Source organism: Diadema setosum, chromosome 8 (genome assembly GCF_964275005.1).
Source record: "Diadema setosum chromosome 8, eeDiaSeto1, whole genome shotgun sequence".
NCBI classification, from domain to species: Eukaryota; Metazoa; Echinodermata; class Echinoidea; order Diadematoida; family Diadematidae; genus Diadema; species Diadema setosum.
In genome coordinates this window covers 9,175,529-9,190,946 of record NC_092692.1, presented here as the reverse complement: position 1 = coordinate 9,190,946, position 15,418 = coordinate 9,175,529, and the positions used below count along the sequence as shown (strand labels likewise).

General features: G+C 38.1%; 1 protein-coding gene across 1 annotated transcript in view; it reads right to left on the bottom strand.

Annotated features, from left to right (window-relative positions):
• LOC140231796 (uncharacterized) overlaps positions 1-15,418 on the bottom strand; it is a 41,681-nt gene that overhangs the window by 4,850 nt on the left and 21,413 nt on the right. Inside the window, exons 11-20 of the mRNA XM_072311950.1 lie at positions 15,257-15,352; positions 14,371-14,475; positions 12,879-12,995; positions 12,315-12,467; positions 11,722-11,971; positions 9,481-9,572; positions 8,802-8,912; positions 7,654-7,689; positions 7,048-7,216; positions 5,423-5,703 (exon numbers count right to left, since the gene is read on the bottom strand). Coding sequence (XP_072168051.1) covers positions 5,423-5,703; positions 7,048-7,216; positions 7,654-7,689; positions 8,802-8,912; positions 9,481-9,572; positions 11,722-11,971; positions 12,315-12,467; positions 12,879-12,995; positions 14,371-14,475; positions 15,257-15,352 — 1,410 coding nt within the window. The remainder of the gene's footprint in view (positions 1-5,422; positions 5,704-7,047; positions 7,217-7,653; positions 7,690-8,801; positions 8,913-9,480; positions 9,573-11,721; positions 11,972-12,314; positions 12,468-12,878; positions 12,996-14,370; positions 14,476-15,256; positions 15,353-15,418) is intronic.

Genomic DNA, 15,418 nt, shown 5'->3' with positions numbered 1-15,418 from the left:
ATAAAGATCAACGAGTTTCCTTGATATGTCCATATGACAGATTTAGAGATTTTGACAATTTCACTCTTTTAATCGCTGAAAAGAACATCTTGCTTTCATTTCACTGAATTCATCGAAGTAGTGTTGATTTCGAGAAAGTCAGTAGGAAAATCGTAAAGCAACTGCGTCACTACTCTGACTACATGTAATTTTCTTACTGCTTATACACAATGTTCGTTGCAAATATCACTGCTTCGCAAAAAAGATTGCAGCTGCTAACAACTGCTCAAAATGATATTTCTTTTATGTACACTCCATCAGCGCCTCATCTAACTTTCGTCCCTGAGTATGACCAGAATCTTCTTGACACACGGAAAAAGACAGTTCTTTTCATTTTCGAGTTTTTCTTATTTGTACAAGTTCTAATTATTTTTTTTTCTTCAAATCGTCACTACTTCCTGTGCTACTTCGAGTATACAATACTTCAAGTATACATACTCTTAATGCAAACTCTCGCGAAGTGCAGCAATAACGATTTATAACAACGGCTTGTAATAGCCACGGGGCACTTGATGTTTGAAATAGAAGAAGATATGTACAAGCGTAGAAAGATCACATACACCATGTAGTATCGTATAATGAGGTCCAATTTCTTACTGTGAAAATCGCAGACTGCATCACATTTACATTATTTCAAACTAATTGTAGTTGTATAAAGTCAGCTTTGAAAATGTCAAAACAACAACAACAATACAACATGAACCTATATGCAACAGCCAAAATAAACTAACTCTCAATATTAATTTCCCAGAAATGTATTATTCATTGATTTGTATAAACAGTTACAGAACATAAAAAGGGACTGATGAAATTTCCCCTTTTCACTGAGAAAGTGCATTGGAATACACTTTGGATAGACACCTACGACCGAACGCTTATTTCGCGCATTGATCACATGGGAACACAAGAAACAAATTAAAAAATGAGGAAGGAAGGAAAGAACCCACTCTCTTTTTCTAAAAGGAAGTGTATTGTTGTAAGCCGGGTTAATGATGACGCTGACAGTCTCCAGTTGACGTTGCATAGATTTTATTGAACAAATCAAACAGTCTCAGTTTGCCGATACATTGTATAAACTCCGTTACTCTGTATTATCCTCATGCGTACATCCAATGCGCCAGGATAACTAGACTCTATACAGAATAACAAATATAGTCGAACTTTTGATTATTCGACATCAAAGACTCGCAGAGACTATGTCCACGTCCATTTGTCTCACAAGTCAAAGTCAAAGTCAAGAATCAATTAAATCTGCGTCATCTTATCTCATGAAAATAAAAGTTGCGTTGTGCCCATGCCAACCGTAACCACACGCACACTGCGCCATTGGCATGGACACAACGCGCATCAACGCATTGACGCAACAATAACAGATCGCATATTTCCATTTACCACAAACTTCCCCGCGATTATATAACACAACCATGGGTTATATAATCCCAATTACATCATATCATTTTCATAACATTGTACATAATAATACATAACAAAAAATTCCCCGCTCTTCATGTCAAATCATTATACACTTTACAGCAATCCCATATAGAGCGGATTAACAGTAGATAATCACTAAAATATATTTCAGGAAAGCGTGTGTTCCCCGCTTTTCCAGTCAAATATACAAACGCGGAAATACTACAAAATCGAACATTATTTTTGAAATCTGCCAAAAGCTGAAACTCTTGAACCTTCCAAATTAACAGTAAATCATACAAACTCAGATACATGGCATAAAGGTTCGGGCCAAGAGAATAACACATCAATACGTTATCTTCAGTTCCGCTTCAATGTATAGCTCAGTTGTTCCACATTGTCAGTAAGCAATGTTCAGATTCTCCGGGAAAATGGTCTTGGTATAAGCCCAGAATAACGTCAAACGTGCCGTAACAGAACAATGTTCTGCGTCGTATATAAAACCATACATTAATGTCTGTATCAATTAAGATTTATATCGAGGCACAACATAGACAGGTCTCTTAATACATATGCAAATTGTACATACAACACGACAACTTCCCCGCGATTATATCATACGACCCGTATGATAATAATCTATCTTCTAAGAGTAATATTTCTCAATTACTCAATATTACATAATTATATCAGGAAATGCAACACTTAAAACAAAGTGAAGTCACGGAATATTAGAATTCACTACTAACAGAAATGAGCTTCCCCGCTTTAGCAAGCATATAATAATAAAGGTAACTTCCCCGCTTTATGTGTCATATCGTCACAGTCAACAATTTGCTCATTGACAAAACTTCACACAAATTAAGGGATCATTCAAAGCATGAATTTTCGACCATCTATTCTCATTATCAAAAGTTTCTGACTCACTGAACAACCACTAATATTGTCAGAATGCCATGTTGTTCAGCTGCCAACAAAACAATTAAAACAATAGCCATAGTTCCTTCATTTTTCCGCGTAGTAGTGATTTCAAATGCTTTCATATCACTATTCCAATATCTCATTAAAAACTTCTTATCAATCACATATCAATTAAAACAACCATATTATATTGATAACCATTTCTCGCATTGCATCTCTAAATTGGCATATAGTTCCTAATTCCATTGCTACTTGAGATGGTACACAAGTTTCAGCTGCAGTCATGAACGTATATAATTATATACACTGTAAGCGAATCAAGTCACAACGAATTCCATGGACGGACAACGAATTTCTAACCTGCAGCGACCAAGCTTTCATGAAAATTCGGTCTCCAATTGGACTCCCAGGGCCCCCATACCGTTCCCTGAACATGACATCCATTCTTCCACACGTTACAGATAGGTATGCATGCCTCCCTTGTTATTACATCATTGACAACAATGTTACCATGAGTAATATTCCCCTCTTTTGAAATTGACCACTCCTTTGGCGCTACGTGAGTGCTTGGTGGCTGCACTTTTGCATGCTTTTGGACATCCTGACCTTCATGTGATAATTCGGGACCCCTCTTGGTACCCTCTCCCACAGGTTTTGCAATTAGAAGCGACCCAGCATCTAAATCCTTTGCATCAACCTGTTCATCACATGACTCATGTCCATGTCCCCCAGCATCAATTTCTGCACCACCCTCATCTACATCAACGCAACCCAGAATCTGCGATCCCCCATCCAAAAGAGTAGATATGGCATCCTCCTTCTCCTGTCCAGCTGTATCTGAGGAAAGATCTAGCTGCTGAGCAACCGGGTCAGTGAACACTACTTGCGTTCCAGCATCAGCACTCCCAGTTTTCAACCCATCTCCCTCTAGCATACAGTCTTCACGGAGAACTAACAGTGCTTCTCTCCTAAGCACTTCGAATCGGCATCCCCGATTTTTCGTGTGCAAACGCCTCAACAAAATACGTTCCCTCTCATCCCGTGTTCCACTGACAAACTGACTGGACAGAGCTTCGTCTCTAAGCTGCCTCAGAGCCGCAGCTTCCTTCTCATCGTCTGCAGCATCTACCAATTTTGCATAAAGACGCATGAGAGCCCTACTGAAGCCTGCCAAGTCTTCATCATCACGTTGAACACGTTTATAGAACAAACACCGCAAATAGTGAGAATTCTCTCGACTAAAACACAGACGGAGAGCTTTTACAACCTCTGTAAAACTCCTCCGCTTCTCGTCCGACAGACAATAGCGAATCTCTTCTCTTGCTGGCCCTATGAGGTTGTTCACTAAAACTCTAGCCTTTTCCTCATCACTTAAATTGAAAGGCTCAACTGTGAGATTAAACATTTCCATCCAGTTAGAAAAAGGTGTTTCAGTGCCATCTTCACAATACCCACTAAACTTTTCAATTAGTGCATGGCCTAGAGCGAGATTTACACACAACCCTTTCATTGCCTGTCCAAATGATGTCGAAGAGAAATTATCAATTCGCGCATCCTTATTTGAAACAAACTGTTCACACATGACTAACTACGCAGTTAAACTGACCAATTAAGACACGTCATTTTCAAACATGAAACGTAATGCCCAAATGGCATCATAGGTCCAAAATCTGCGAAACGAAAGTTCAGCATCATCCATTATTTCAGTTAAACGAAAGTTAAACGAAAGTTAAACGAAAGTTCAGCATCATCCATTGAACGAAAGTTCAGCATCATCCATTATTTCAGTTACCAAATACTTGCTCAGTGCGTGAGATGCCATATCGCAGCTCTGTAACCGTCGATTTCGCATCCCGATTGATGTTCAGCCGCCCCCGACGCACGCCAGCGCACTCCGACGTCCACAGCAAAACTCCCGACGGACCATCAGCTCCAGTCTCCAGCCCACCATCGACGAGCCTGATCATCAAGAAGCTGCCTCACAGAGTAGTGCTGCTCTACCAGGGCTGATCAACGTAGATCGATCTACACCATCAAGATCAAGATCAAGATTACCTCCAGCACTCCTCCATACTCCTGTCCGCTACCAAAGTGTAGTCAAAACAGCAGGTCTCCTCGGAGCGAAACGTGGACCATTATTCCGTCATACTCGAGGCTGTTATTCGTCGATCAGGGTTCTTCAACTGGATGAAGTGGATCACTCCGTCAGGCTGTCATCATCCCACTCCTGACACCATTTGTTGTAAGCCGGGATTAATGATGACGCTGACAGTCTCCAGTTGACGTTGCATAGATTTTATTGAACAAATCAAACAGTCTCAGTTTGCCGATACATTGTATAAACTCCGTTACTCTGTATTATCCTCATGCGTACATCCAATGCGCCAGGATAACTAGACTCTATACAGAATAACAAATATAGTCGAACTTTTGATTATTCGACATCAAAGACTCGCAGAGACTATGTCCACGTCCATTTGTCTCACAAGTCAAAGTCAAAGTCAAGAATCAATTAAATCTGCGTCATCTTATCTCATGAAAATAAAAGTTGCGTTGTGCCCATGCCAACCGTAACCACACGCACACTGCGCCATTGGCATGGACACAACGCGCATCAACGCATTGACGCAACAATAACAGATCGCATATTTCCATTTACCACAGTATCTTCAGTGAAATGTAAAGTATTGTTTTTACTTTATAGTAAAGAGGCAGTACTGGTCGAAACTATACTCCGGCCTATACTAGGCTTAGGTCCTACATACTGTAAAGGTATTCGAAGAACATGTTTATTTATGTGATAGATAAATAGAGACCGGTAGAGTGCACACAAAAAAAGTGAGTTAGAGGTAAGACCATTACATGTTGAAACATATGGAACAACACGATAACAACTATAAAGGAACATGAAATGATACTTCATACACCTCAGTACAAGAATACAATGAAATGATTTGTATTAAAAATAATTCAGTAGAAGCACTCAACCAGACTGAAGACAAATTCTTCTCACAAATAATCAACAGAAATGTCGTCATTAATATCTCACCTCGGCGTCGGACATAACTGCCCCAGCCAGTCAGAGTGATGTAACTCCCAACGTCAGGCACGTCGTGGGCCCGAGGCAGGCAGACCGGCTGCACGGCATCGGTAAAGTTAAGGGGCGAAGACAGTTTGAGCAGCGCTACATCATTGCCGAGGAGCGTCGGAATATCGTAATTTGGATGGATGAATATTTCCGCGACATCGCGGTACTGTGCAGAGTCAGTGGAATCCTCGTATTCGTGCGACAAACTGCCAGCTTTCACCACAAAGTTGTAATACTCCTCACTGCAGAAGAGGCGGAATAAGGAAAAGATAGGGAAAATAAAGACGAAGCAAAAAAAAAAGCCTATTTGTTTATGTCCATACTAAAAGTAAAAGAAGATATACAAAACTGTGTACACTTTTAGCTGTAAAATAAATCCCAGTGTCTGAATTTACATCTGAGGCACGCAGAAATTAACTGCAAGGAAAGTGCCAATTACCCATTACGATAAATTTTGGATGTTATTCAATCGTGACGACCTTGCATGTCATGTACCACAGTACAATATCATTTTACAGGCAGCGAAGAACAAAACTGTGAGTTCTATTGGATATTTTTTAATCACGCGGGCTAGGCTACATTAGTGTGCTGAAAAATTGCATAACATTTTTAGGTTATGTCTGACTCTGCTGGAGTTCCTACCTCCCTGTCTGCATCTAATATTGCTGTATCACCAAAGGTCAACTCGAGCACGGCTAAGAATTGCACTCCCATGAGATTCAATACCTCGGTACGAGTGGTACACAATGTGTACAAGGGCGCAAACGTTATATACGAGTGCAATAAGTCAATCGCTGGGCAACATTGATCTTTATAAAGGCAATTGATCGTTATTGCATTTTCTTGAACTCTAAACTCAGAGTGGAAGATTTAAGACATTAAAAAATAAATTGATTAATTAATTTAAGGCATGCTCATGCTCTCTTAATTGGTTGGATTAGCTTTTCATCATACCCAACGTAATTTTTACGGTCATCGACATGAATACACACCGATTATTTAGTTCGAGTAAAAGCCATGAAAAAAAAAAATCATCGGCATAATTTCATATGCCTGCTGCATTTGAACCCACAATCCCCTTGATTGCTAGATGATGGGGCGTCATATCGAATGGCACATGCCCTAGCTGTCGGAAGGTCGTGGGTACAAATTCCACTCGAGTATGCTTACCAACGATCATCAGTGGTCATAACTATTGTTCAAAGCGCTGGATACTGATAATCGATGTACAGGGCGAGTCAGGAAAAAAAATCCCATCGTTTTGAAGTTATGGCGGCATTTTGGTATCCTTTTCATTTTGGATCGTTCAATGCATACCTGAAGAACAGACCATATTTCGAAGACTGCAAAAATCGCACTTGCGCAAAGTGGCTGGGTGAAGATTAGAACAAATTTTGAAAGAATTTGCAAACGTATGCGCACATCCACGTACGGTGTATGCGCACAACCACGAACACAACACATGCACACACACACACACACACACACACTCACACACGCACATACACATGACAACCTAGTGCATCATTCTAAAAGCTTTGCTAAATATTGGATTTGTTCGCCTGTTTTGATTTCTTTTTACTTACACGCAGTGAGCCGCCGTGAGGACCCAGTCTGGAGCTATGACACTTCCACCGCAGATGAAGTTATCTGTGTAGGCGTAAAGTGCAATTTGCCACGGAAACTCTCCAACTACGACAACATCCTCTCCATGAGTGACGCGGTGGATTTGAAGCGCTGGTCTTTGCCCGCAGCCTAGAATGAATTGAACAAAAAATAAAATCTATTTAAAGCTAGCATCGGTTATGTTCAGCATGTCATTATCAGTTGTGTATGTAGCTAATAGTTTCTTGAAATTCGTTTCCATTTTTACTTTATTCTGAACATAAAGGTGACATCAGAAGAGAACGAACACTATAATGTACTTGTGATTATATCTGTTTTGCGTCATCCTTCTACCGTCATCCAATATTCTGTTCAGGCTAAACTTGTATGGACACGCAAAAAAAAGAGAAAAAAAAAAAGGTTTGGTAAGACACAGATCCTGCTCAGAAAACTGGAAAAAGGATAAATCACCATGCTACAAAAAAGTCAATTTTATTTCTTCTGTCAGACAATGGCGAGTTAATCCGTTTCATGGGCAGAATAACACATTAACATTTGAAGTATGACTGAATCGTAACGAATCTCACCAGGAAAGGAAATATCCGGAAGCTGTGGCTGGATACCTGAAAGGAAATTTGATAAATCATTTGGCACATTGTCCGTTACATTTTGGTTATGCCATAAAACATCACTTTTTTTTAAATTGCGACATGAATAGTCAACACTCGAGGACTCTTAAGATGACGTGCCTGTTCAAACTTGGAACGGGACATGATAAACTGTATAATTATAATTATAATTATGTAATTAACACACATAATCATAATTGATATATCACTGTCTGCGTAAAGATTTGGCTAAGGCTATCCTGGACTACAATAGAGATCTGAACTTATAGCAAAAATAGTAAATGTGCAGGTCAAGGCCATCCGATAATGCCTCGCATTCAAGCATGGAGCTATTAAGGAGCTCCATGATTTAAGGCTCCGCCTCTGGGATGGGATAGTTTTTTTAGGCTGCTGACCCGTGCCTGCATCGATCTTAATCTAGCCTAAATTCCTGAAAACGGTTGATATCAACTATGTGAAGTGATAATTTATCATAATTTACCATATTTTTTTTCCATTATTATCTGTGCACTGGAATATGAAAACGCAATCCATTATGTTATTATGTCAGAATTTTTCCTCTATTCTGCTAAAATAAATGTGTATACGGGGATAGGTTTCCTGGGCTGCCACGTGTTCAAGCATCCGTTATAATGGCCTTCTTTTGCGTAATTTCTCAGTTGATTATTGGCAAATTTGGTAATAGCATATATTGCGGTAGTAGAATCAATGTACACATTTACCTTTTGTCCTTTAAATCATGTAGGTTACCCCCGATATCAACGAGATGCAGATATTTGTGTTTAAATTTGGCTACTATCAGAAAAAGTTGTGTATTCTACTTTATTGTGCAAAGTGGAAAGATGGTGAAAAAAGAATAAATTGACAATTCATTTTCCAAATAACGTCTCATAGCATCATAATGGAAAATGTGTCGAAGTAAAGTTGAAGAAAAATTAAAAGAATAGAGGAACGTTCGTTTTATGGCTGGGTTTTATTCTGTAGTCTACGGAAATCGTATTTCTTTTATGAACTGTGAAGTTAAGCCACATAAAAACATATTGCGCTAAAAGTGACACCGGCTTCGACAAAGCGGTGGAACAGGCGCAGGGAGTAGCAATACTTACTGCAACCTTCCTCATCAGAAGCATCACCACAGTCGTCAAACCCATCGCATAGCGCGTTTTCGGGAATGCACAGATAAGAGCTTTGGCATCTGGTGGTATTGACTCCGCAGCCTTTGAAACAAAACGTAAATATACTACATCAAAGGCATCAATAGTTGACTCCACATTATTATGCTATTCAAGACTTCTATGACTTTGCAGCCTGTTGCAAAACACTCGCCCCAAAGTCAGTCCATTATGACTTTTTTTAAAAAAAATATATATTTAGGTATGTCAGTTACGTGCAATGAAGGAGTTCGTCAAAAATAATATACTCGTACACTTTTAAGCTCGATATATTAAGACAGCAAAGAAGTACTTGCAATTTGAATGAGATGTATGTCCATCACCCTCATCTTACTGCACTCTCTTTTCGCTAATTTTTTCCCACATTTTTTTTTTGTATTGTTTCTCCGTGCTTCTTCTCTTTGTTTTTCTCCTCTTCTTTCATTTTGAGGTATTAATATAGACTATCCATATCTATTTAATACAATTGTCTGGCAATAAGTGAAGGGTAAGTGACTGACGCAGAAAATATAGTTCGACTGCATACAGTTCCACGTCATCCCAACTTTACGGCATATTGAATACTATAAGAAAGGAAAAGAACATGCAAAATTTGACAGATATATAACCATACCAACTACATCCGCTAGCAGTTCCAAATAGAATCCTTGCTCCGTTACCGAGGAATCGCTGCTGAAATATATCCATATCCTTGGACTTAAGAACCTTTAATGGGGGAAGAAAGTGATTCCAAGAACATAATAAAATAGAGGATTATCTTCATTGATTTAAATCAAAGCAGTAATAATAAAAATTGAAACATCACTCTTGGACCAAATATATGTGAAGCTCTGTTTCTATTACTTTATGTGACGTCTATTTTTCTTCTTTGTTAAATGAATTTAAGCCTGTCAAAAAAGTTTTGTTAGTTATGAATGGTATTGTTTTTATACGTTAACAATGATACTAAACGAAAAAGGATGACAATATAACATGTACATATACATGAATGTATGTATATATATATGAAGAGTTTGTTTGCAAAAACCGATAAGTCCATATTTGCCAAATGGAGATATTTGCGATGAAAGGTCAAGAAAAATAAAGAGAATAATAAGAAAATTTTGCCTTCTTTTGACCATAACTTCAAAAATATACCTTTATAGTGCCCGATATATCATTTAAAAGGTATTTTTTTGTACTTATGACAGAGATCGTACTTCAAAATCTTCAAAAATGGACTTATCGGTTTTTGCAAACAAACCCTTCATATATATATATATATATATATATATATATATATATATATAAACATAATATATTTATATACAGAATTACATACATTTATACAAACATTAATGAACGCACAATATCCATGGGTTGTTTGAATGTGCACAAGGTGATAAAAATGAGGAAGAGAGGTTTGCGATAACACCATGCGTATATATGAAATACATTGGGTGTATTGCACTCCAACATCTTCTCTTTCCACAGGAGTCCATTTCAGGACGAGACGCTTCCAACTATTATTCTTTCTCTTCCAAATGAAACCCTCCGAAAGGAGGCCATGCTATATAAGATACACCCATGCCCGCCTTGACTTCGTTATCTCTTGCTTTACCTCGTTGTTGTCGCTCGGAATTTTTCAACTTATTCACTTGTTTTTCTTATCGCCACGATTTCCCAACCTTCTCCTTCCTCCTATCCTCATTCAACCGACTTCCGAACTTTTAACCTCGCTCTCATTTTATCCTTCCATACAACTGTTCCTATCTCCTTATTTTCCCATCTTCATAAGTGCAACCTGAACTTCCAGCTCAACGCTGCCCTTCGATGTCACTAGTTCCTTTCCTTACCCTCTCTGTACTTATGTCGCTTCCGTTGAGTAATTTTAAGAAGCAAATTATGAATCAATTATTACAAAGATATTTTGTTTGCAAAGATCAACCGTCCCATATCCTCTCCTCTCTTCATTTCTTCTTTCCCCTCTCTTCTCAAGTTCTCATCTCATCTCATCGTTCCTATATTCTAGAAACTCTCCTCTTATCTTTCTCTTGATTGCGGAACTTCAGTTTTAGTTATTGTTGTGGTTCTTAATGTTATTCCAATATATATTTTGTTTACTGTTATGATGTTATTTGTGTCTCATAAGATACATTTTTTGTTGTTTTTGCGGGAGACTACGCAATACAAGCTATGCTTTTGATTTCTGATCTCCTCACATTGGTTCTTTTGGCGATATGTGTTGCAAGTGAGGTTATTAGTACATGTATCATATTTTCAATTAATGTATGCAGGCCTATAAAAACAAACTTGACAAAATATTGTTGCATAGAAATAAATACAAATCCATCAATCTTAACTTATGTTGCTTCCCTACTCCACTCTCCCGTTTCCATCAGTGCAACCTCAACTTCCAACTCAGCACTGCTCTTCGAATGTGTATTATACAGTAGTACTGTAGTTTTCTACTCTTCGGTACAAACGTTCCTTTCTCTCTCCCTCTGTCATTTTTCTCTTTTCACTCTTGTCTTTAGGTTCTTTTATAGCCAATCAACAGTCCTCTCACAAGGATTCCGTCATGGTGGTGATACTATACAAACCTCGATCCCTCATCGTGATGCTTCTTTATGATTGGATATGTACTTGTATACAATGTGTTCACGTTTTGTGTTGTTATAATATGCAAATATGCATAACTACCGAGTGTAGGTTTCCCCTTCGTACTGAAGGCTACAGTGATGGTCTCCAAAGCAATGTGATTAATTTTCTTTTGATATAATGAACAGTGCGTCAGTAAACGACTGAAAAAGCTTTAACAAACAGTTCATTGACTACAATATGAGTTGTGGAGTTGAGCAAATTTTGTACGAACCTCAAATCATGAGTGAAGTTGAAGCCATCGAAGATGCCGACTACAGTTTCTTCGGACGGGGAATCCCCGGTTCCAATCGCTAAAGAGTCGAAATATGTTTCCGTCTGAAATTGGACAGGGCTGACGAGGACTGAATAATTGTCAGGAACACTGATAAGCCACAAAACGTCGGCATTATTTGGATAGTTCCCTGGATAATTCGGTGATGTAAGATTCGTCGTTTCTCCCACATTCAAGTTGATGTAGATTACTGAAAGAGGTGAAATGTACATAAAAAAAAAATCACAGAGCAATAATCACAAAAGTCATCAAACGCGTTCTCTTCCGAGGAGCGCCAAACATTTTTTTTTTTACCTTTCACCTTTATACATCTAAATGATTATTGCACAAATGATAGAATTTAGGATAAATGTTACCATTACTTTCGCCATCGTTGTCACTTTTACATTTAAATTGCGTTTGTGTGTGTGTGCGCGCGCGTGTGTGTGTGTATGTGTTAGAATATATCATAGAATCCCCATCTGCCCCCACCCTCATCAATCTCCCATGATCCTCTACCCCCTGATTTTAATATGACAGAGACCGATACCTACTTGTTGAGGCAAATGGTGGCACAGTTACGTCATCATCATTATAACATCCATATTCGTCGCTGCCATCGGAACAGTCGTCGTAGCCATTGCAAACATAATATCTCGGCAAGCAGCCATCAAAGGATAGGCACTGAAAGTAGTTCCCGGGACAATCTGTTTGGAGTGAATGTTTTAAAAGATGCAGCGATTACGAACTTGGAACGGAACGAAAATTGCAGACAACGCGTTTAAGTAACATCCATTGCGTCATTATAAGGACAGAATCGATTTTCAATAGCCAAGTTGACATAAATATACTTACACTACAACAGCCACAAAAAGAAGTTTCATCAACATTATACAAAAAACAACAACAACAACAACCCACAGAATTTACATCATACAAGTTTTGAAAAAAAAAGGTGAGAGCGATCTCAATTTCAGTGAAAATGTGATATAGGGCCTAAAAATTGACAATTTTTTTTTTCTAGATTGCGTTTCATTACAAATTGATCAATGTGAAAATTAACAATAGAATTATTCCTATAGCTACCCATATGCAGAATAAAAAAAGCAAAGTCATACATCTGCAGTTCTCTGTCACTTCATCGGAGGCGTTTCCACACTGTTGGATTCCATCGCACTTTTGCCAGAATGGTACGCATCCTCCACTGCCGCATTCGAACTCAAAACCTTGACAGACTGTGGGACATGAAGATACAAACTGCTGAATTCAAATCATACACATTCCAAACTATTTTTGTTGCAGGAATAACTTTCATCTAAGCCAAGCTCATCGAGAATTTCAGCTGATTTTAATTCATTTAAATTCATTTTCATTACTTTCTATGCTTATTTTTCCATGCCGCACCTTTTCCACTGTCCCAGTTATTTAGGTATAAGTACCAACCATTTTCGCTGGCTGTACAAGGACAGTCGTACTACGTCAGGTTCGAAAGCCAGTCAGTCTCATGTATGAATATATCTGCCGTTTGTCAGTCCTGTGAAATGATACTTATCAAACAGCTCCACTGACCTCTTCCCAATGGCGGAAGGGGGGGGGGGGGGAGTGAGGCGACTGATAACCCAACAATTTTCTCTTTCGATCTTGTATTTGGAACGACTTTCATGACTATTGCAGCGCAATATAAAAAAGTGTAGCAGTCAGAACAATACGATTTGTGAGTTACAAAGGAATTCCAGTCCAGTAATAGGTTTGTGTGATAAAAAAGTAAAATCTTGCGAGTACAACAGAGAAATATTGATGAAAATTCAATAAAGATTAGGAAAGTAATTGAAATTGACAAGTGACAAAAATGGACAAAATCAAAGTTTCTGTTATTCAAGTGTAAAGCATGATGTTATTCCCTGTTAAGTAACTTCAGAATGATGATCAGATACATAGATATCGGGATTTGAGACTGGGATGTAATTCCGTTTGAATGAAAACTTGGAAATTTAAACATTTAACATACAACCTGTGAGCAGGTTCTGAAGGAATGACATCATCACTTCACTATTGGTATGTTCATGTTGACTGTTCGAGTTTTTTTTTTCATCAATGTTCATGAAAATTTAGGGAAACTCGAAAATGTCAGAACTTCCTAATTCTTTATCCGACTTTAATGAACTTTTCATTGTTGTTTAATAAATACTTCTTCTTTCAGACTAAATTTCAGCTGCACTGGAATTTTCCTTGAAGGTCACATCTGAAAAAAAACAACACATTCTCTTGTTTAAGTTATATTTTCTTCCTTATAATTTATAATTATTTTATCTGCCAGAATAAAGCCACGACTGAAAGTGAAACATTCATTAATGCTCTTTAGAAAACAGCAAAACCTAAAAAGCATATTTTCAGGTTCACTGAAGAAGAAGAAGAAAAAGAAGAAGAAGAAAACGCATTTTCAGGCATGTCCGAAATGCGGGTTAAAAAATGTCACGTGATAACGATTATGACGCCTCATCAGGTAGGAATATATAGGATTATATGAAAATTGTCATGCAAATATCATGTACGTTTGGTAAAGTAATGTATAGTTGGTGATAAGAACAATCACTGCGAAATTTAACTCACCACAATCAGTTTCATCTTGAGCGTTGGCGCAGTCGACATGTCCGTCACACACTTCGTTCTGCGAGATACAACGCTCTCCACAGTCGTATTGATGAGATGCACACTCTATGAAAACAGCCAACACAAATCGAAGATTAAGGCAGCCATCAAATTCAAGCATCAAACATCTGACTGTCTGCTGTATTTCGATTTATTATGCAATCAATTCGATTCACACACTATGCTTTGTCAATTATTCAGTGACTCATTCGTTCTCGAAAACGTCGTTGTGTACTTACAGCATGTTCAAAGAAGAATTATAGTATTGTAAAAATAAGGGCTAATATAACTCTCTGTACTGATTTTGCCTAAGCTGTAATAGTTGCTCTTGATGGCTGCAATTGCTAAATTATCGAAATACATGACATTTTCTACATACAAGAAATGGGAAAAGCTATGCGGCCGTGATATCTCCTTTTCTATATTGGTTAATTTATATGTACAGTTAGGATACTAATAAAATCAAGCCAGCTATCTAGGCATAATATGTCTAATTCAAACAGAAATTCAACATGCTTATTTGTTCATTACTACCGTGAACGTCAGCGAGGAGAGGACTTTCAATAATCATTACTTTTTCTCCCAACTATTTTCGTTTATCTACTTCATTTTTTCTTAATGATGTGGCTGAAGCAGACCTTACTTTGCGTGGCATGTCAATCCAATATGAATCCACGGTAAGTAAATATAAAAATCTCAAACAAAGCTAGCACACCAAGGCCAAATCAATGGATATAATTAATTCAATTGATTATCAAATGAAAGCCATTACCGTTGTTACAATATTCCACAAGTTTACGTAATATTGTATATTGCTATATATAAACAACCACCCCCAGCAAATTACCGCAGTCTTGTTGCTCGTCGGTGTGGTCGCCACAATCATTGAATCCGTCACATACAAATCGCTCGCTGACCACACGGCCGTTTCGACATTGGAAGGCTGTCCGACAAGATGTGCAGGATAACATCGGCAAATCACACGGTCAATGACGTGTGAAAAAATGCG